This window comes from Paroedura picta, chromosome 4 (genome assembly GCF_049243985.1).
Source record: "Paroedura picta isolate Pp20150507F chromosome 4, Ppicta_v3.0, whole genome shotgun sequence".
Classification (NCBI taxonomy): domain Eukaryota; kingdom Metazoa; phylum Chordata; class Lepidosauria; order Squamata; family Gekkonidae; genus Paroedura; species Paroedura picta.
Window position 1 is genome coordinate 97,786,965 of NC_135372.1, and position 23,338 is coordinate 97,810,302.

General features: G+C 42.7%; 1 protein-coding gene across 3 annotated transcripts in view; it reads left to right on the forward strand.

Moving 5' to 3' along the window:
- The first annotated feature begins 1,774 nt into the window (after positions 1-1,774).
- MDFI (MyoD family inhibitor) overlaps positions 1,775-23,338 on the forward strand; it is a 45,550-nt gene continuing 23,986 nt past the window's right edge. Inside the window, exons 1-2 of one of the 3 annotated variants that reach the window (XM_077334493.1) lie at positions 1,775-2,085; positions 2,293-2,488. In XM_077334493.1, coding sequence (XP_077190608.1) covers positions 2,038-2,085; positions 2,293-2,488 — 244 coding nt within the window. In that variant the 5' untranslated portion in view covers positions 1,775-2,037. The remainder of the gene's footprint in view (positions 2,086-2,292; positions 2,489-23,338) is intronic. The other 2 variants (XM_077334495.1, XM_077334494.1) reach the window with 2 other exon arrangements.

Below are 23,338 nucleotides of genomic sequence, written 5' to 3' on the forward strand. Positions count from 1 at the left end.
ACACAGCACCATGGTGCATCCCTGCACCTTCCAGTTTTTCTGCAATCTTTCTGATGTTTTTTGAAAATATCTCAGGAAAGCCAAGGGAGATGGAATGTGAATTCTTCCTGGTCTTTCCCACATTTGGTGCCATTTCCCCTGTCCAAGTTTCTGAACCACTAGAAACTTTTCAGGATTTTTTTAAAAAAAGCATTCTATAGTGATATGTCAATTACAGATTTAAACAAAGCAAAAAAAGCCCTCTGGTGGCAAGGTGTGAAGGATGGGAGCTGTGGGGGGTTGTAGAAAGAAAGTGGGGGAAGCTGCCATATGGAAGCCCCCTTGTGAATTCCCAGTAGCATCATCTTCAAAGTCAAGCATATGAGATTCTCCAGTAAAACAGAATGGGTGGAAAGCATCCCCAGTAGTTGCCTGTGTCTAGTAGGAGGTATAGTGGTTAGCATGTCAGATTAGGATCCAGGAGATCTAGGTTCCAATCCTCACTCTACCATGGGAGCTTATGGAATAACCTTCAGCTACTGACCAACCCACCTACTTTGCTGAGTTGTTGTGAGGGAGTACAAAGTATAATCCACTTGGGGGGGGGGGAAGAAAGGCATGATTGTCCAGCTTCGTTTATAAGAAAATGGTTGTCCAGCTTCATTTATTAGCTAAGAGAAAGCAGAGTCAGTACTATACTGGCAGACAATTTGTGCATTTTGCATGTCCCTGCTAGTGTTGTCATGAGGTGCCTGGGGTTAGAACCAGATATGTTTTCAGTATTGTGGCACTACCTAGAATGCAACATTTAACACAGAAGTTATCCCTAGCAAGTAGCAATAAGAAATACCTCTAGCCCCTTTTCTGACAGTTGTTGTAAGTGGCATATTATTCTGTCAGTTTCTGACAACTTAAAGCATGTCAGTTTGTAAATAAAGAACAGAGACTTCAAGCACTTTCCCCCAGGCAATAAACATGAAAATATTTGGAAATAGAAACTTTACTTTCATTGTTGTTTCAGTGCAGGATAACATATTCTTCACTTGGAACATCATTTTCAGTGAAGTCAAATTTTTCATTCCATACAAGCTATATACATTCTAAAATTCTGCAGCATTGCATCTCCTGCCACTGTTTTATCCACAAACACAAAAAATGAAACTGGAATAAATTCTGACGGCCTGTGTGTAATAATGGTTAGAATGTTAGACTTGGACTGGGGAGGCCAAGGGTCAGATAGTCACTAAACAACATTGAAGATCACTGAGGTTGCAATCTTTAACAAAACACTTTCCTGGGAATAAGCCCCACTGATTAGGCTGAGGGAGATTCTGGATAAACCCTCTTAGAAAAGCACTGTGAGTGGCAAATGGGTAAATCATGCTTACTGTCAGCCAAGTCTACCTCCCAAGGTTGTTGTGAAGGAAGAACAATTTACATAGGCCTGAGCGATTTTGAAAACAGCCAGAAAGAAACTGTCAGTGTAAAGATGTTCCTTTCGAGGCATGCCACAAATAAATTTGAAGATATTTCTGCCAGGCCAGTGGTTGGAAATTACCTTCACACCACATTACTTACCCCCAATCCCCTGTATTCTTTTTGTTTTCTAAAATGGGTGTGGGGAGGCAGTTAAAGGTTTTTTTTCCCCTTGCTTGTTAATTTTGCTGCTTTTTAAAAACCCTTGGCACCAAGCCACTGACTATAGCTCACATGAGCCCCGAATCTCTCTTGTTTTAAGGGAACTGAGTAATCAAGGCTGACTGCAGTTTCCTGCCTAAGAGGCTTATGGGGCGCGGGGGGGGGGGCAGAGAGAGAAGCTGCAACTTGTCCATAGAAACTTGTCTATTTTGACTATGAAGGAGAAGCAGTGAAGGAGTTCAGCGACGCGCCTCCTTCTTTCTCCCTGGTGTGCTTAAATCGGGAGACTCTGTGGGGTGTGTGTGTCCACAAAAGGGGAGGGGGAGGAGAGGAAGCTCAAGTTTTCGTCGTGGACAAAGTCCGCTTTCGAGGGGGCTGCAGGCGAGGCGGGAGAGGACTGCTCATGGAGGCGACCAGGAGATGACCTTCCGCGGGTGGGAGTGCCGGTCCTGCCCCACTCGCCGCGCAGTAAGTCCTCCTGGCGGACTTTGTTTGTTGGCGGGTGGGGAGAGCGGGGGGCCTCTCCCCCTCCCCGGCTGGCGGCAGGCAGCGGCGAAGGCGGGAAAGGTGCCTCGGGCTGGCCGGTCTTCTTGACGGGGGCGCCGACCTTCGGGGCGAGAGGCTGGGCCGGCGCGCTGCGGTTTCTCCACCTCACCCGGGCTGATTCATCCCCAGGGGAGAGCGCCTGGTGGCCCAGCCGGGGAGGGACGGCGGGCTGTCGTCTTCAATGCCTCTCTTTCTCGGCGCGCGCCGTCTCCCGCAGGGCTCAGTCCGATGTCCCAGGTGAGAAGCGAGCTCCCCCGCCGCTCTGCAGACTCGCTCCATGGAGACCCCCAGGTGGATCCGGCGCCATCCCCAGGCCCCGGCGCAGGTAAGGCGACACTTCAAGGCACTTCGGCAGCCCGTCGCTCTCGCTCTCAGCACACACTCCAAGTTTTCCATCCTTAGGGAGGGAGGGAGCGAGCGAGCGAGCGAGCGGCGGCGGCACTCTCCCCCCACCTCCTCCCGGCTGAAACTTCGCGTGTCTCCGCACGAAGTTTGAAGAGCTCCTGCGACCGGCGCTGTGGCCAGCTGGCCCCGTGTGGGGCGTGCGTCTCGCCTCCCCCCCCCGGCATAACTATCGCGTCGGGGCGCGCTCCCCCTCCCCACAAGGCGCTGGCCTCGCTTTTGTGTTTCGGGGGGAGGGGGGGAGAGCTCTCCTTTGCAAAGCGGTCACTTTTTCGATTCAAAGTTGGCCAGCACAAGCAGATCTTGGAGATCCCGTTGGGCTGTGTGTCTAGGAAGCTCTCCGCCCCCAGGCCGGTACCTTTACTTTGTGGGTCGTTTTTTCGAAGATTCAGCCCTCCATTTCCTTGTCTCTCTAAAGCCATTTTCTTGTGCGCCTCTCCACCCCCCATCCCCCCCCCCGGACAGAAACACCATGCAGGAGAGAAAAGGGGGGCTTGGCTTTCTTGCTGCCTCAGTGTTGTTGCAGGCCTGGGGGTGGGTGGGGGGAGTTGCTAGACCGCAATTTTATGACACTGTGTGTTCTTGAACCTAGGCCAACTCCTGGTGGGATTCACTCACCTCCTTCTCCCTGCTTCTCTCTGGGTCCTGACCACATTAAACTTAATAACATTCTCTAGACCTAGTTGTAGCCAGGCAGGAAAGAGCTTTCTTCTTTGTTTCATCTAATCCGTTCCACAGATCAAGCTTCAGGCACTATAGCTGGAGTGGGAGAAGGGGCAGTACTATGAAGTCAGAGTGTGCATTCCAGCATCCATACAGCAGCCTTGGCAACATATAGTGCTTTTGGATCTGGAGAGGAAACTGCAGAGATGTGCCTTGCTGCTGAAGCCACATTAATGTGCTGCCAATTAACAGGACACTAGAATCTGTCATGAAAGAAATGGCCAGTGTGGGATGAGATTGGGCTACTTTAGTGTGCATCAACCAAATTCCTTTATTTTTCAGGAGGAGGAGGCGCTTTTGTTCTTTAACAGAACCAACATGTGCATTTCTGATGAGTTTCAATACTTAAAACACAAACTTACATAGTTACTCCATCCAGTCTAAGCCCATTATTTTCAGAGGACAAACTGGGGTAACTCTGCATAGACCTCATTTCGTACATGTTGGATAATGCATTTTCAATGTACTTTTGCAACTGGATATTCCTGAGCAAAACAGGAAAATTTGCTCCTAAAGTGCAATGAAAGGGCATTATCCAATGTGTGCAGAGTATATCCTGCTCTCTTAGTAACTTCTTTCAGGTGACCAAAGCACTTTGTGAACATTAGCTTAGAAATTCATAAAATACTTTCATAAGACTGGTTATCCCAATGTTACTGACAAGAAGCTTAAAAGTTATTTGTCTGAGGGCCTCCTCGGGGCTAGTGTCAACAGCTGCCAGAGCCCAGAGTTTCTGACAGGACCAATTTCTGACATCCTCATCCTGAACTTTCCCACCACCTGTGCACCCTTCCACCTGTCTTTGGCACACCCTGCTGCCACCCATGTTCTCCAGTGCATGTGGTGCCCAGCACTGTGAGTGTTAAGGCATAGTTTGTAGTTTATGTGGCTAGGAAGGCTTGCATGTGAGTGAGCTGGCAGGGAAAGACACCTGGAAGGCTATTTGGGGAGGGGCTTGTGAGTAACTGAGGAGGAAATGGGATTATGAGCAGTGGTCACAGTGGCATGCGGGGGGGGGGGGGAGGGAGTACTTTTGGTTGGGCTTCCCAAATATTTTCTGTCCAATGGCATTGATTTTGTACGTCACCCTTTTAGGACCTTACAGTCCATCCACTGGGTCCTCTCTTAGCACTATCAGGACTACTGTGACTACAAACCATTAAGGTAGAGGTAGCTTATGGCCAGAACTATGTACATTCTGTACTTAAAAGAAAAAGTCAAAGTTTTGCAATATGAAAAGCAGAAACCTTCAACAATTCTGAATTCTGAAAATTTGAGTTTTTCTTCATTTGTATAACTTTGTTTTGCTTCCATTATTCTTGGGGGAGATGTCAGGAGCAGTAGAGGAAACTGAGGGCTTTAAGTGTTGGAAATTTTTATTTAAGGACTTTTCTGGTCTGTGCAATCAGAAATTGCTGATAGTTTCCACCATATCTTCGTAAGCATAAGGCCTAGACTGCATACTGTGGGTTTTCTGTAGTCTTTTCAAATTCAAATTTCAAATTCAAGCATAAACACAGTTCTACAATTAATGTTAGTAGTTCTGAAAAGATGAGCAAGTGATAACTGACTCTGCTGGGGAAGTGCAATTTGGAGCAGGAAAACAGGAAGTGTAAAAGTAAGTTAAGCAGTAAGCACCCTTTCTCCCTGCCACTATGCTGATCTTGGGTACCACTTTGCAAGTGTTTTTTTTTTTTTTTTTTGCTGTTTCAGGGTAATATTACATCCAAGTTTGATTTTAAGGGTAACAGTCCTGTGGTCATGTGTCAGAAAGTAACCCCCCCCTGAACACAGTGGTAATTGTTTCTAAGTAAGCATGGAGTGCAGTCATAGGTACATTTATACACAAGTCCTATTTAACATTGCAGTCATAATCAGTTATTCTGTCTAAGTCCACTGAAGTCAATGAGCTTTAGAAGGGTGCAACTTTGCTTAGGATTCCACTGAACCTCAATGGAACTTCTGAGTAAACATGCCTTTGAAGAAATTCTTCAACATATTCTACAATCCCAAACAAATAATCACCTCACCTACATGGTTCAAGCAGCCCATAGGCTGAGTTTAGTACAGTCTTAAAGGCTGGCATTTTGTCTACCTTTTCCCACTCCAGTAGCTGACTGTGAGCCTTGAAAAGGTAAAGCCAATACTGGGGAACCTTCATGGATGAAAAACTGTACAACGTACGCTACGGCTCTGAGAAGGGAAAACTTACACTTTCTGCCAGTGGAATCTGCAGGTAGAAAAGGCTGAGAGGAGTAATTTTACTCTCAATGCTTCCTTTCTCCAACCTTTGGCAGCCCCCCTTTTGATGTTTATGCATGGCATCTGTTAGAAGAAGGTTGCAAGAAAAGAGTTTACTCAAACATTTTACTCAGGCACTGCATAGAATTCAGTCCTATGAACCCATTTTTTACAACAGTCTCTTCTACACCACTACTCGGAATGAAAGTGAAAATGCAAAGCAACTGTCTTTCAGTTTGCCGTACTTCTACTTAATGAATTTATCATTATGGTAAATGTTATTGTTGCAATTAACAAGGTTTAAGAAGAATTGTAGATTGTACATGGCATGTTCATGTGACTGCTTGTCATTCCATCTAGTGTGACTGTCTGACTAGACAAGAAATATTACAAGAGAACTGCATGGGCAACTATGTCTTAGATAAGAACTCAGTCATAGGTTGGTGCATCTATTGCAATGTGGCAGCATTTCTCCATGGAACATTGTTGTGGGCATAGAGATAACTGATTGGACTGAAAGTCATTACTAGCTCCCTAAATGACTGCAGGATGGACATTAGTAAATGTGATAAGCACCAGTGGTTTAACAATGAAGGGAGTCTGAGGAATGTTCATGTAACCATGATTTGGTGGTACAACTGAAACAAGCCAATCAAAAAATAATCATCTACATAAGAAGGTTAATAATTTTGTTCCATTTTGGTTTAGGATGTGGACCTCTTTAGGCACTGGTCGCGCTAATGCGGCTCCCATGTGCCAAAATGTTGGAGACCCCTGATCTATAGTGTAGGGATAACTAAGAAAACGGCACACAGAATCTTCATAGGACTACAAAGTAAATGTATTGCTACAGTCATTCAAACCAGATTGCACCTAGTTAAAAAACCCAACACAAAACTATGTAAACTATAAAACACAATACAATTAAAACATCATTATTTGTGAACAAGAGATAAACTTTAAAAATATCATGCTAAAGAACTACATATTTTAATGGCAGAGGCACAAAACTTGGCAACCTTTTTTGTTACCTGAGTGCTTGCAGCACTTAACACCCTCATTGTCCAATCCATAGCTGAGCGTCCTGAGAACCTTTTAAGTAGTAGGTCAGTCCATTTGTCTTGGATAGTATCATAAGCATAGGAATACAAGAGTATGTATTCTCTAGTTTCAATCTGGTCACTACCACAAAAACAGTACCGCTGTAAGAAGGGAGTATTCTTGTAACAACCTTCTAATTGAACTGAAGGCAGAGCAAAGCATCTACCATGGGGAGATGCCCTTCTTTATTTATTTCCAAGGATGACAGATAAGTGGTAGAGGCCAGCACATATCTAGATTTATCCAGGGCTAAGAATGTTGGGATTTTGCTCAAATCTGATTGATGCCGAATGGCCTTTATTTGCGGCTTGACTGTTGTTACCATTTGATCATAGGCTAATTCAAATAGAGAAAGTGTGGAAAAGCCCAAACTTTGAATTTTACTCTTAACAGCTACAACCCAAGATGACCGAGAGTTATCTTTCAGGGCTAAAGAAACCAAACCCTGTGGGTTATGAGACAGTTTCAACTACATTACTACTGATGACAGGCAGATTTTATCCTTGACCAATAGCATTCCCATTTCCAGATGCACCATAGAATTTGACACATAGCTGGGGAGTTGGAGAAGTGCCCTGAGAAATTTAGATTGGACCCTTTCAACTAGATAAGACACTGTATGTCATTGAATGCCCTAATCATCTTTTGTCACGAGCAACACATCTTTACACCTAAGTTCCTTCATGAATGCCCTTCCCAGTCTCAGTCTTCTGATTTCCAGTCTCAGTTTCTTCATTATCAACTTTAAAAGTTGTGTGATTCCCCAGTAGTCATTACTTTTGTCCTTTTGATGTTCTGCTATAATCTATTTTGGCACTTTCTGCTTTAACCTACATCAGGAGTCATTTCAAGTTTTTGCTCTTTTCTTCTAGTAATGTGGTGTCATCTGCATATCTCCAATCGTTAGTGCTCCTACCACCAATTTTCAATCCACCATCTATATATATAAAAATAATCAGCTTTCCTTATATGTTCTGCATATAAATTGAAGAGGTATAGAGATAAAATACATCCTTGTCTGTTGCCAATTTGAAACCATTCTGTTTCTCCATATTCTGTTCCAACCATAGTTTCTTGTCTGGAGTACAGGTTGTACATACAAACAGATGCTGTGGCACTCTCATTTCTTTAAAAATCAGCCATAGCTTTTCATGATCCACACAGCCAAAAGATTTGCTGTAATCTACGAGTTTCATCAGTCATCCATTCAGGCTTTTCATTTCTTGGGCTACAGGAATAGTCTTTGTACATGCTTCCTTTATTATATCTCTAGTTTCAACCCACAGTTTTTCCAGTTCACATTCATTTGAACATAGTAATACAAATCTGTTCTTTACATGATCTTTAAACTCTTCAGGAATGTTTCCTGCTCAGTGTTATTTTCCTGACTTGAATACCTCCCCCCCCCCCCCCGAGCTGTTACTTGCCTTTCTGGAAAATGAATAGGAAAGATTATTCTCTCAGTAGGGCATTTAAGGGTGTAGGAAATGGTGTGTATGAGAGAGAAAAGCTAATTCTGTTCTGCTCATTATATTTATTTCAGATAAGCAACACTACAGCTGTGATTTACCAATAAAATGATCTGGTAAAGATCCAAACACAGATATGCTACCATTTTGTTTAGTCTGGTCCTTGCTCATCAAGAGCTATTGTTGTTCCCTTTCACAAGAAGTACATGTAATAATCTCTTCATAAATCTTTCACCCAAGGAAGTTGCAATTCTGGCAGTAGTTCTTATGTTTTATTACAGCAACATCTAGCCATGAACTTAATGTTGCTGTGTAAAGCACTTCAGAAACAAAACTAAAGAGGGACCGATTGGAGTGCTATAACTGTCCACTGGGATCTGTACAAACATGTGGAATGTATATGCTTCTGTGAATTGTGTCATTTATCAAAGAAAAGGTTGGGGATTCCTGAATTGTTGGAAAGCTGTGAAAAAATTATCTGCAGGGGAAGGGGCCAGTGGATGATTTCCATGTGTGAATGCCAAGATGCAGGCTATCACATCATTTAGATGGTCCAGTTGAAGAAACATGTTCAGTTCTATCCTCTGAACAATGCTGAGAAGGGGAAGAAAAGCTACTTTTACCTGCATCATCAGTTGACAGTGATTTGTTCTCTTTTGCCTTTTGTTTCACACTCATTTGATGTCCAGGTGATGTTTTTCCATCTACACCAAGCCAGGCTACTAGTGTCCTACCTGTCTCCAGAACACCTGGCCACAGTGATCCATGTGACGGTCACTTCAAGACAAGATTTCTCTAACTTGCTCAACATGAACCTTCTCTTGTCCTTGACCCAGAAGTTACACCCAATGCAAAATGCAACTGCTAGGGTCCTCATGCATTCATATTGGAGGGCCCATATCCAGCCAGTGCTGAGGCAACTACACTGGTTGCCGATTCTGTTCCAGATTAAGTTCAGGGTTTTAGTATTCCCCTTTTGGGCCATGTTCAGCCTGAGTCCCACATACTTGTGGACTATAGGCTACTTGCTCTGAGAGATTGAATCTGCTGGTGGTCCCCAGCCTGCGGGAGGTATGCCTGGCCTTGGCCAGGGCCATGACCTTTTTAGTCCTGCCCTTGATCTGGTGGAGTTAGCTTCCAGAACGGCTGAGGGCCCTGACGGAACTATTACAGTTCCCCAGAGCCTGCAAGATGGAGCTCTTCCACCAGGCATTTGCTTGAGGCTGGGCTGGAGAAGATCTTGGGACCCTCCACAGAAGGCCTGGAACATCAAGGGCCGAGGCTTGTAGGCAGTGTGTGTGTGTGTGGAAGTTACTCTAGACTGGTAATGTGTGGAGGGGGGTTAAAACTGGAGTTTGCACTGCCTAAGGGTTGTGGTACTTTAAAATATACTGGGGGTTTATTGTAAACCGCCATGAGTCGTCTGAGTCTGGGAGTGGTGATTAAGAAATCAAATTACGGTAATAAATAATAAATATCTGGTGTCTGCGGCTTTCCCCGTGCTCCAGATTCTGAAGTGTCTTTTTGTCCTTGTGACAAAATACTTAGGGGTGAACTACACTAAATGAAGATCAGCAACTTTTTTTTCATCCTTCCTTGATAAATGTAATGATTTCTCTGAAACCCATATGTGCACAGAATGACAACACAATTCTAGATGTCACATTTTCTTAATATAGTTCAGAATTCACTTTTCTCCCTATGAACTACAGGAACCAGAGACTGTTTAAAACAAAGCCTTGCAAGTGAGTCATGTAGGCCAAACCCACTGCAGAGTAGTATATGGACAATTTTTTGCTCAAATGCTCACTTTTGCTCTCTTGCACCCTTCTATTTCCATTGCCTCACTTCCACCTCTCCCTTTCTCTCAAATGTCCCTTTTGCATTGTGTTTAGAGCTTAAAACAAACTCATAAAAACCCCAGTGAACTCAACTGTGAAGTACAAATACTTTTTTCACAGTTAGAGTAGTTCAGCAGTGGAATAGGCTGCCTAAGGAGGTGGTGAGCTCCCCCTCACTGGCAGTCTTCAAGCAAAGGCTGGATACACACTTTTCTTGGATGCTTTAGGATGCTCAGGGCTGATCCTGCGTTGAGTAGGGGGTTGGACTAGATGGCCTGTATGGCCCCTTCCAACTCTATGATTCTATGATTATTTATGAACAAATTAAGTAGTACCAGCCCCAGTATTGCTTAATTCCCTCCATTGTGAGTACTGTCCATTTATTCATGCTCTTTGCTTCCTGTCATTTAATTTTTAATCCATAAGAGAACCCATCATTTTATTCCATGACTGGTAAGTTTACTCAGGAGACTTTGGTGAGACAGCTTGTCGAAAGCCTATTGATAGTCCATGTATATATTGTCTTAAGTAATTGTAGTCTATATTCTTGTTCACTTTCTCAAAGAACTCTAAAAGGTTGGTGAGGCAGGATTTCCCTTTGAAGAAGCCATGCTAATTTCCCCTCAGTAGGCTTCGTTCCTCTGTGTGCCTAATAATTCTTTGATTACAGTTTCTACTAATTGGCCTGGGATGGATGTAATTTCCTGGTTCCTCTCTGGACCCCTTTTAAAAAATTGGTGTAACATAAGCTATTCTCTAGGCTTCTGATACAGCAGCTGAATTTGGTAATAAGTTACATATACAGGTTAGTAGATCAACTATCTCACATTTGAGTTGCCTAAGATTTCGGATGAAGCCCTGAACACTTACTTTTTTTTTTTTTATTTCCCCAGTAGGTCTAGAACTTGAGCTCAATTTGACTCAGTTCTTCAGATTCCCTTCCTGAAAATATTGGCTGTGGCCTGGGTACATGGCCCACACTTTCCACAGTGAACACAGAAACAAAAAATGCATTGAGCTTCTCTGCCATTTCCCCATCTTTCAATCCATAGAATAACAAAGTTGGAAGGGACCTCCTGGATCATCTAGTCCAAATCCCTGCACTATGCAGGACACTCACAACCCTAGCGCTCATCCACTGTAACCTCCACCCCCTTGAACCTTCACAGAATCAGCCTCTCTGTCAGAGGCTCTGTTTAAAAAGCTCCAAAGATGGAGAACCCACCACCTCCTGAGGAAGCCTGTTCCACTGAGAAACCGCTCTAACTGTCAGGAACTTCCAGATGTTTAGACGGAATTTCTTTTGCCTCAATTTCATCCCACTGGTTCTGGTCTGTCCCTCTGGGGCAAGAGAGAACAACTCTTCTCTGTTCTCTACATGGCAGCCTTTTAAATACTTGAAGATGGTAATCAGATCCCCTCTCAGTCGTCTCCTCTCCAGGCTAAAAAGACCAAGCTCCCCCACCCTTTCCTCATAAATCTTGGTCTCCAAACCCCTCCTCTGGACATGCGCCAGTTTGTCTACACCCCTCTTCAACTGTGGTACCCAAAACTGAACACAGTTCGGTGCCCTTTATTTCTTTATGTTATATTTTGTTCTGTTTGATTCCAGTAAGAGGAAATGTGCTTTAATGAAAACAAACCCATGTGAAAATCATAATGACTTTTTTCTGCACCAAGAATTTGCCCCACCTTACCACTTGAATGGTAGTGGGGCAAATTCCCGGTTCCAATCAATATTGGTGGTGAATCAGGGTGGTCCCAGGCGTGGTCTGATTCAGGCCCTCCATTGCCCTGCAGCAAGATCCACATTCCCTTTTTTGCCCTGGGCAGTAACAGGGCCTATGTTGGGGCAGGTCAGTGTGGCAGGAGAAGAGTCAGGCCATCCAGGCCCAGCTCCTCCTCTGCCCTTGCATCCTGGAAGGGACACAAAATGCCTCAGATGGCTCTGTGGTAAAGTGCAGCGCCGTGGAGCTGCCTGTGGAATTTTTGTTGTTGTTTAGGAACATGGTATTGCATTCTCATGCAACGCTGCATTCCTAAACAAACCAAAAAAGGATCCCACTGCCTCACAGCGCAGCAGAACCTCACCACCCAGGCTTCCATGCGGGAGCACAAATCTGGTATGGACAAGATGAACTGGCCTACTGCTCCCCCATGCAGGAGCCAGAAGAAGCATTTCATTTAAACTCCTTCAACTTATAACTTATGCATATATATAAAATTTCCATGTTTTAGTAAGCAAAAGTTTTCACTGATGATGAGATGGTATAACTCGTAACTGATAACAGTTGGAAAGGTCTGTGTCCTTTCATAGATCATAGAATCATAGAGTTGGAAGGGGCCATACAGGCCATCTAGTCCAACCCCCTGCTCAACGCAGGATCAGCCCTAAGCATCCTAAAGCATCCAAGAAAAGTGTGTATCCAACCTTTGCTTGAAGACTTCCAGTGAGGGGGAGCTCACCACCTCCTTAGGCAGCCTATTCCACTGCTGAACTACTCTGACTGAAATTTTTTTTCCTGATATCTAGCCTATATCGTTGTACTTGTAGTTTAAGCCCATTACTGCGTGTCCTTTCCTCTGCAGCCAACAGAAACAGCATCCTGCCCTCCTCCAAGTGACTACCTTTCAAATACTTAAAGACTGCTATCATGTCCCCTCTTAACCTCCTTTTCTCCAGGCTGAACATTCCCAAGTCCCTCATAGGGCCTCATATCTTCATAGGGCTTGGTCCCTTGGCCCCAGATCATCTTCGTCGCTCTCCTCTGTACCCTTTCAATTTTATCTACGTCCTTCTTGAAGTGAGGCCTCCAGAACTGCACACAGTACTCCAGGTGTGGTCTGACCAGTGCCGTATACAATGGGACTATGACATCTTGTGATTTTGATGTGATGCCCCTGTTGATACAGCACAAAATGGCATTTCCATATAGTTATTTCTTTTGTAGTTTAATCTTTACATTTTTGTCTTACTATTTGCTTGCATTTGTAACAAAAATATTTCTACAGGTGATCTTTTTGGAGATTTTAATCTCAATGAAAAGTTTTTGGAAGAAGTGAAGTTCTGGTCCATTCCATATTGTCCTTTGTGTTTTATTTTTGTAAATACTGAAATAGCGGCTGGAGAGGGGCAGCATTTCAGGATCTGAGGATCCACCAACAGAGCTCTACAGATACTACTGTACTTGAGACTCCATTCTGTTGTCCACTCTGCTTATCACCCTCTTCACAACAAATGCTAAGCCTATAGAAATGGTTTTGCCCAGCACTGGGGTATAATACAGGGGTATAATAATTATAATTATAATTATAATTTTTACTTTATTTGGTTTGTTACTAATTTCTTCAAACCACTATGGTACTGAGAAATGTCTGCAAACCAAATTATTTGCATTTTGCTGTTTTTAAGCATATTTTCATTTGGGGAAAACCACTATTAATACACCTTTCCCATAATCTAGCTCTCTTTGTTAATATCCTAATTAGATAAGAGATGACATTTCTCAAGTCAATTTCTGTTCCCAGTGCCCCCCCCCCTTCTTCACCCATGGATTCTTACTAGCCCTCTTCCCAGTAAAAGACATGGAATGGTACATGTTTATCCAGGTTTTATTGCAACTTTTGAAATTTCTGCATATTTTAAAAACAATAATAAGCTGAAGAAAGGGAAAAAAAACATGAAACAAAACCTTTGCTCTTTTCAAACGTCCCTGTTTCAAAACAAATAAATAATCCATCTGGGATCTGTTCTCTGCTGCTTTAGCATTGTATTCTTGCATTAATTTCTAATTGAATTTCCTTTGAAGTTGCCTAACAAGATTCTATTAGTTGCAGAAACCAAACAGAATCCCATTTGGATATTCTCTGAGTTGCTTGTTCTTTTTTTCTTCTTTCCTAGAATTGCAAAGCCATATGCATACCAGCCTTCAGGCTGTGGTCTTTCCATCAACATGCTTTTTAGCCTAATCTATGCTGATAGCTCTAAACTTAAGGTGGTCATTGTTCCCCCAAATGAAAGATTCTTTATTCTTTTACCATTGCTTGGTTTTGTGTCTGTTTTGCTCTGTTGTTAGTTCCACACAGTGAGGAAACAGTAAAATGAGCTATAAGGCTGTTTTTTAAAAATAAAGATGTAGTTTGGGAGAACAGAATGACCGCTTCTGGTGTGGTTGGTAAATCTGGTAGATTTGTTTTTAGTTTTAACTAAGATTTATTGCTCATATAAATTAAGATTCCTTTAAAAGGCATTTGAAAGTCAAGATACTTTAAAATAGTATTGGGGAAAGAAAGCACCTAAATCTGCTTAAAAACCTCACTAAGCCTCACTTATGCTATCTTCAAACTAGGTGAACAGTCTGTTCTACTCTCTTGGCCATTGGTTGTCTCATTTCTAAATATATAGTAGAGGTGAGACAACTCTGTTAAAAACTGTGTGGGCTGTACAGAACTTACCACAGTGGGCTCTTGGTTTGGTACAGCCTCCTCAGACTACAATCAGTAATAAAACTATTTTCTGATTTCCAGCTGTTCTGATCCCTGAGCTACACTGAGAAAACTGTATGGAGCTATAGCATTTTCAGATATTTATATTAAAAACTAGAGGCAAAGCCAGGAATACAACCCAGGAATACAACAGGCACTACAACAGGGGTAGTCAAACTGCGGCCTTCCAGATGTCCATGGACTACAATTCTCATGAGCCCCTGCCAGCGTTTGCATCTGCACTGTGACCTTTCTGGGTTCTGGCCCTTCTTCCACTCCCCCCCCCTCGAGATCCAGTGTGGTGAAGAAGCTAAAGAGTAGCAGGGGAGGCTGCCTCCTTCCCATCCTCCCACAACTCCCAAGGGACAGGCTGGGCAGGGAAGGCTGCTGGATCCCTCCATCCCCCCTGAGGAGCGGGAGGGTGGGGGAAATCAAAGAGTGCTCCAATGGCCAGCTGCAGGGCCATGGGGAAGTGTTGTAAGGCCAGGTCCTGTTAGTGAGGACTCCTTGGAGGAAAAGCGTTGTTAGGAGCTCCCAGCTTAACCTGAGCCTCAGCTGGATGAGAGTTTAGCACAGCCAGATGTTCCACAGGCAGAGAGCTCTGACTAGCAGGAGGAAATGGAGCTGCAGACAAACAAGGGCTTCGGTTCCAGAGTTGTTGCAGGAGCATTCCGCAGTTGTTGCAGGAGCTACTCATTCATCTGTCCAGCCTCCAGATGTAGCTCCCTGCCTTGTCAGCCCACCTGGTTCACCTGAGCCAATTAAGCAATACCAGTTACATGATGGAAGAGAGATCCAATCTAAAAGGCACCACCCCATGTTAGCAAGACAGTTGCTGACTGCAGAATAATGTGAATCATCACAAAGTAAGGACTGAGAGGCTGTGGTTGGTCTACATTGACTTGAGGCCTGGATTGTGGACCTGCTCCTTCTGCTGATGCCTTTGGACTACCTGAATGAACATTTGACTCCCTGGACTAAGACATTTATTGCATCCTCTCTGTTCCTTGGCACTCTGTTTTTGAAATACTGATTCTCTCTACCTTCCTGTATTAGCTTATCTGCTTCTTTCCAGCATGAAGCTGAAACTTGAGACCAACACAGTAGGCAAAGGAAGCAGCTGGCTTTCCTCCCTTGTCTGGGAAAGATGGAGGGTGAGAAGAGGCTGAGGCAACTTACCAACATCAGGGCCTTTTAGAGAAGCCAGCACCTCTTCCACCCAGCAAGCAGCAGGAAGAGGAAGACGGATAAGCCCCACAATTGGCCCTAATTGGGAGAGTACTCTCTCCCTATTGCAGCACACCTTCCAGGGAGGGCCAATCATGTGGGGAGTGAGTTGTCAATTTGAGCTTTATTATGTTTGGTGATTATCCTTGCTTCTTTCTGGTTGAGTCCAGAGTTGGGTTGAAAATAAAGATCTTGAATCTTAATTATAAAGCTGTGAGTGTTCAAGAGTGATCAAAATTACAAAGGTTAACAGATTGTCACTTCAATTCTGTGACAATTTCTTGTCTTTATAAAAAGCTAAGAAAATTCCTGCTACTTAGACAAAACTGTCTAATTTGGTAACTTGAGTTGTGAGCTGCCCTAAATTATTTTTTGACATTTTTTGCTAAAATATTTTCAATTATTTTTTCCTGTTCATTTACATTCAACATAAGGGAAAACATGTTGTAGGCATGTATTGTTTTATTATTTAACTAATGCAGGGGGAAAAGGGCAATAAGGAATGAATTTGGAAGGGGATTGTCAACAGAGAACTATTCTGGTTTTAGGGTAAAAATCTGGTTAATGTTTATTCATCTGCACAAGGGAGGGAAAGATAAAGGAGCTACCAGGTGACTCGTGACTGGTCAACCTTTCCTTTAGCTTTTGTTCCCTTCATGGTCTACTAAGAGAACCTGGGTCATATCTTTGCTGACACAGTTCGAGTTAAGAATTTTTATTGCCTTATCTTTCAAGAAGATCTTGTCAATTCCTTGTAAATTCCAAATAAACTAATGTATGTTTCCTTGGACAAGAAGAATGGAGAAGATTTAAAAGACAGTGACATCAGCATGAGTTGTGGGATGCAGGATTTGACATTTGCATTAACATTTGGAAAATTTATATTGTGTGGATTTTTGTTTTGTCCCTGAGTCCATAAGGGTGTGGTAGCAATTAGGACTTGTCTGCTTAGAATTTTTGCCAATGTGGAATCTGTGGTCAGCATATTGTTTTTTTTTCACGGTATGAGCTTTTGTGTGCACAACACATTTCCTCAGATACAATGTCATGAAAGTGTGCGTGCACATACCTTGAATAAAACTTTGGTGGTCTTAAACGTGCCACTGGACTTTACATTTCTTCTGCTGCTTCAGATCAACATGGTTAACCACTTGAATCTGTCAGCATATTGTTTTTTTCTTTCTAATTAGGGCAGTGTAGAAGTAAATAATCTAATTGATGGAAGATCATAGACAAGGATGCTACTGTAGATCAGATAATTGTGCTAGGACATGGGTGTCTGGTAAAAATTTGATACACTTCAGACCAAGCTCTCCAAGTCACTGTTTGAGCTAATGTAGTACCAGTATGGGCTGGGCTTCTAGACAGTTATAGCAGGGCCTTTAGGCCTTGTATTCTGTTGTGGTTTGCATGGAATGAACTGGAGCCTCTTGCCCATTTCCTTTGCTTCTGGGAAGCATTGCAAAGTGGCATGGGGTAGGTCAGGTGATGTCTTCTCCATATCACAGAGGCCACTGTAAAGTCTAAAACCTTCAGGTACATTTCTATCAAATTATTTAGTCAGACAATTAGGGGCAGTTTGTTGTTGTTATGTGCGAAGTCGTGTCCGACCCATCGCGACCCCATGGACAATGATCCTCCAGGCCTTCCTGTCCTCTACCATTCCCCGGAGTCCATTTAAGTTTGCACCTACTGCTTCAGTGACTCCATCCATCCACCTCATTCTCTGTCGCCCCCTTCTTCTTTTGCCCTCGATCTCTCCCAGCATTAGGCTCTTCTCCAGGGAGTCCTTCCTTCTCATGAGGTGGCCAAAATATTTGAGTTTCATCTTCAGGATCTGGCCTTCTAAAGAGCAGTCAGGGCTGATCAGTCAGGGGCAGTTTACCAATCCTCTAAATTTGTCCACGTAGTAATGTCTCTAGAACCTATAATTTAGGGGGGGGTCACCTACTAGATGAAAACATACATCATATTTTAGTGATGGGCACCAACTGGGAAAATGCAGAACAGTTCATGGCTAAACTATGAACCAAACCAGGAGACCACAAACCAAACCATTTTGTGGCCATGCAAACCCTGTTGAGAGGGTCTGCAAAAGGCTGCTCAAAATCTTTGCATGTTGGGGATTGCCTCCCTAAAAGGTAAAGGTAAAGGTATCCCCTGTGCAAGCACCGAGTCATGTCTGACCCTTGGGGTGACGCCCTCTAGCGTTTTCATGGCAGACTCAATACGGGGTGGTTTGCCAGTGCCTTCCCCAGTCATGACCGTTTACCCCCCAGCAAGCTGGGTACTCATTTTACCGACCTCGGAAGGATGGAAGGCTGAGTCAACCTTGAGCCGGCTGCTGGGATTGAACTCCCAGCCTTATGGGCAAAGCTTTCAGACAGCTGCCTTACCACTCTGCACCACAAGAGGCTCTAATTGCCTCCCTACTGTGCAGCTATTTTTCAGGCTGCCTTCTGTGTTCCCCTTTCCTCTAAAATTTAAAGGGACTGCAAAAGACAGAGTACCTCCCTGCTGCTCAGCTGTTTTAGCAGCCTTCATAAAAACAAAACCTGTTTAAAGGGACTCTGTCTCTTTAAACCCATGGTTTCTGCTTCATCCACAAACTACTTTAAAAGATCCTGGAAGTTCATGACAATAGACCCATCACAAACTTCTGTTCATGAACCACGAAAAGGGCAAAATTCATGATGAGTTTTGCTTTGTAGTTCAGTTCATGCCCATCCCTACATGTTTTCATTATGTATGTTATATGGGTATTCTGTGTTTAAACACTACCTTTCAGCATCATAGATTTTGAATGGATAGGCTACTCTTTTATTCCACATTATTCATAGTCTACCTAAAGGTGAATAATACAGTGTAGGCAATGCAATCAATTGGATCATATGTCCCTTAAGATCTGGGAGTTCAGTGATGTACTTCAGAGGCATTTCCCAGCTGGTGAGGAAGAGTTCTGTGTAACTTGAAATCTTGTCTCCAGGATTTTGAGCACTAGTTGGCAGGAAGAAAGAAATCTTTTTGCTTGCTCTGTTTCTCATTCTCTGTGGCCAGCATGCCCTACTTAGACACACATGGTTTAGCATCACATATTTTCCATTACGCCTTACTTATGCAAGCTTAACTAGAGCATTGTTTCAAGTTGAGCCATGTTTAGAAGCAACTGAAAAATGTGAAATGACAGCCTCTTAATAGTCTCCATGTGTCCCCTTGTCTTTTCTTTTATTAGTTGTACTTATTCAGTGAAATTGATAATATTTCTGGAAGCTCCCACTTTCTTTAGAAGTCCAAGATGAAGGTACATTGTTGGCATTGGTGAGGGTTGATGTGCATTGTACTAACCAGACATGTTTTCCATAGAAAAATACCATAGACTACAGAGAAATGCAGAGCCTCTTGTGGCGCAGAGTGGTAAGGCTGCCGCCTGAAAGCTTTGCCCATGAGGTTTGGAGTTCAATCCCAGCAGCCGGCTCAAGGTTGACTCAGCCTTCCATCCTTCCGAGGTCGGTAAAATGAGTACCCAGCTTGCTGGGGGGTAAACGGTAATGACTGGGGAAGGCACTGGCAAACCACCCCGTATTGAGTCTGCCATGAAAACGCTAGAGGGCGACACCCCAAGGGTCAGACATGACTCGGTGCTTGCACAGGGGATACCTTTACCTTTTTACAGAGAAATGCTTGTCTGTCAAGATGCAGTGAGCATCTACAAGGGGCCAAACATGTCTCTCATACCCACCATGTAGACTTGCATGCTTCCTTATATATCTCCCCTTTATAGTTCTCATTGAAAGACATGGAAATTTGTCAGTCTCATAAAGTTTGAATTGGGAAATGTTGCTGAATCTTACCGGTCTGTGAAAATCCCAGAAACTTCAGGCTGCTGTGCTGTTGATCCAGTGTCACCCAGCAGGTTTGCCTAGTTTAGCAACTTTCATTGCAACATTTAAAGCCCTGCCAAAAAGCCCTTTTTTTTGCAATATGAGGTGCATTTGAATTTTGCTTATCTATGTGGGATGGAATTTGCTTTGCCCATGGCTTTGTGACTGGTCTGTCTTGCAGCCAATACAACTTTGCACAATTTGTGGATAGCCACAATTATATCCAGATGATAAATGTATTTCCTGGAGATCATGACGGCTCAGATTAGGAAGTGTTGCAATCTGGGTTCATTTGACTAAACAGTGTCCTATATGCAAATACATGTATTTATCGAGGAGTGAGTTGACAGCTCAAACTACTATTCTACTATAATATTAGCTTGGACTGTCCTAAACAGATTCTGAAAGAGATTCAGTATAGAAAAACAGAAAAGGACTGCAGGAACTAGCTAGATAGACCAAGTGGGTTTAGGAATCAAGCTTGAAGCCCAAACTATTTAGATATTAATTACACATGGAACATATTATTTGGGTGCTAAGAGATTGACATGAAAATCATATACACCATCCCTAGAACTTACGAAGAAACAGTGTCCATGCAACCGAGTTCTTAGAAGCTTCAATGCATGAGAATTCAGACATGCAAATTATCACAGACATCTTGTGTTGTAGCTGGACCAGATGATTCTGTTAGGTTTTATTCAAAGCTACGGAATGAGTATGTTTTACAATGAAAGAGTTGGATAAGTTCAAATTACAATTCTCATTAATAATAATGTCCACTAGCTCTCATATATCTAATCTTCAATTAACTTCTCAAAAGATCTCTTAACGGGTTACAGAAGCACAATTTCTCCCTTGAAGAACCTGTGCTGGTTTGACCTGAAAAGGTTATACAATTACTGTACCAGCATGTCCTTAATTAGACTCTCCATAATTTTCCTTGGCATGACTGTCTGTGTGAAAGGTCTGCAGTTTCCAGAACCTCTTGAAGGTGATATGTACCATATTATCTTTCTCTCAGCCCTCAAGCTCCTCTTGGAGATAATACAGAAATAAAACAAATTGTGGGAAAGGAAGTGCTATATCCCCATGCCGGTGAGCTATTTTTTCCTTAAGTAATAGGAACTACCATTTTTAACTAATGTAATATACGCCTAGTAATTCAGGCATTTTAAAGTCATTGTGTAAATTCCATGAGACTGAGAACTTTGAAAATCTCTCTCTCCTTCAATAAAATTAGCTGTGATGTCCCAGAGCAATGGACTCCTCTGTCATGAGTGCCCTTTCTCGAAGTATCTTTTGAATCAGAGTACTTGGTATTTTAATTTCATATCAATCTAAATAATCAATTTATAAAACAGAGAAGAAGTGTGAATGTTGTTGTTCCAGTTGTAGATGTTGTTTCAACTCTTTTCTGCCCGACAGTGCTTTTCATTAGGTAGGTGACAATCTTATTTAAACCCACATCTGCCAGCTTGTCAGTCTTGGATAAGATAAATATCAGGAAAACAAAGCACACAACATTTATCAGATAAAAGGAGATTTGACACTCAAGAGCTCACACCCCCACAATCTTACTGGTCTCTAAGATGCTACTGGACTTAAAATCTAGCTCTGCTACCTTTGATGATCCTTGAATTCATTGCACCACACAAGTTACATTTTGCCTAACTTTGATATAATTTGCTTATTAGAAAAGTCTCATGAGTGAATAATAGAATGTTAGTATGTGTCGACTGTTTGCAGGATTGCATCTATGGTGGTTACAAAGCCACAGCTTTGCCTTATAAAGCCCAAATGTCTTCCCACAAACCATATAACTTTGAAGAAAATTTACAGGGCCCAGCTGCCACCAAAACACATCCTCCCAATTGTGGGTTTTTGTCTGCAACCAAAGCTATTTTTACACATCTTTCTCTGAAAGAACAGTGCAAAATCTCAATGAACTGGGGGAAGGTTCACTGCTGACACATTCTTAGCTTTCTGCTTACAAACATACATTGTTGGGTTTTTTCCCTCTCTTGCCACTTTCCCCCTCCTAGACATTCCAAAGTATAAATGCAGAGATTGTGCTATTTTTTTTACATGGTTAATACTTTATAATATAGCATTTCCGAGAGATGTTCACTGCAATGAGGTCTCTTTGGGAAGTTAACATTTAATTAACATGGAATGGCAAGTTAACAAAATTGATAACAAGCTTTGCAGTTCAACTCTGTCAGTCTGGCACTGGAACCTAGGAGAGAGGTGTACTTCTGAAACTGTTTTGCATCCTGTAGAATAAATTGCTGGAATTTTATCCCCTGGAAAAACTAGCAATATGGATGTCTTGGGTGAATCTCTGTATTTATTTGAGAAAAGATTATGCCACCCCTCCAGGAAACTTCTTGAGGTGGTTTGCAACATAAAAATCATACATCCTAAAGATCTCAGCTTTTATATTATGAAAGCAAGTGTCTAGCCCTTACGGGGCTGAGAAGATAGACTTGGAAATATGTGGGTAGTGCCTGGCAAAATTGTGGGCAATGCCTGTCAGAAGCCAAATAAAGCTCAACATGATTTCAGATGGTATTGTGGGATGGGGGGAAGCTTCCTCGCATAGGTCTGTGACCTGCCCAGTCACAAGTAGAAGCTGAATAGAATGCATAGAATAAGACAGACAGAACTTGTATAATAAATAAGATGACCAGATTTTAACATTGGTAAAGCGAGACACCATTGAGCGGGGGGGTTCTTGATTAAAGATTTGGTCTATAGGGAGCAACAAAAAGTTTCATAGAATGCAAAAACAGTATTGTAATATATATATATATATATATATATATGTATGTATGTATGTATATGTATATATTAATTTCAGCATAAGTACAATTTGCCAGGTGCCCCCAGATGTCCCTCCAAAAGTGGGACAATCTGGTCACCTTAATAATAAAGCATTAATTGCTTCAGGATTCAGTTTCTCTTAGTCCTAAATTTTAATATGTCCCAACACATATAGGAGAAAAAATAATACACAATCCTACCATTAAAAATTAAAATCCTTAAACACTGAAATAATCTAATCTGTAGTCAAAATTATTGGTCAACTAATCTACACTACAAAGACCTCAGCAGATGAGTCTACAAGGTTGTCTTAAAAAACCATACAAATCCTGAATTTTATGAATTACATCCAGAAGCTGATTTCATAATAACTGTGAAAGAAAATGCTCATGTAGTTTTGGCATTAGATTGATAGCCACAAAAGAGGCTATATTTGCTCCCTGAAACTAAGATTTACACCAAAGATCTATCTTTGTTGTTGCATTTTAGGCTGATTCTATACAAGTCTTTTGTAGTGATGTTAGCTTCCAGGTGGCACTTGGGGATCCCCTGGAATTATAGCTCATCTCCAGGTTACAGAGATCAGTCCCCTGAAGAAAATGGATACCTTTCACCCCACTGTGGTTGCTGTCCTCCCTGGGCTCCATCCTCAGCTTTTCAAGAGTTTTCCAACCTGGATCTAGTAATCCTGCCCTCCATCACCTGCTGTGGCCAGGGTAGACCTGGCAACCTTCGTCTATTGTGGTGCAATTGGCATCAACAGGGCCTATTATGCACAGCCACTAAAACGGTGGCATGGAGAACGAGGAGGAGGAAGAAGCGAAGCAAACCGATTATGCACGGGACAGAACACAACGGCGGCAAAACCCAGAGTATCCGATTATGCACAGGGCTATTCCGGAGCCGCTTCTGGTTGTGCCCTGGTCCCAGGAAGCTCCACATTCTTCTGCATCTCGCTAATCAGGCTTTTTCGGCGGCA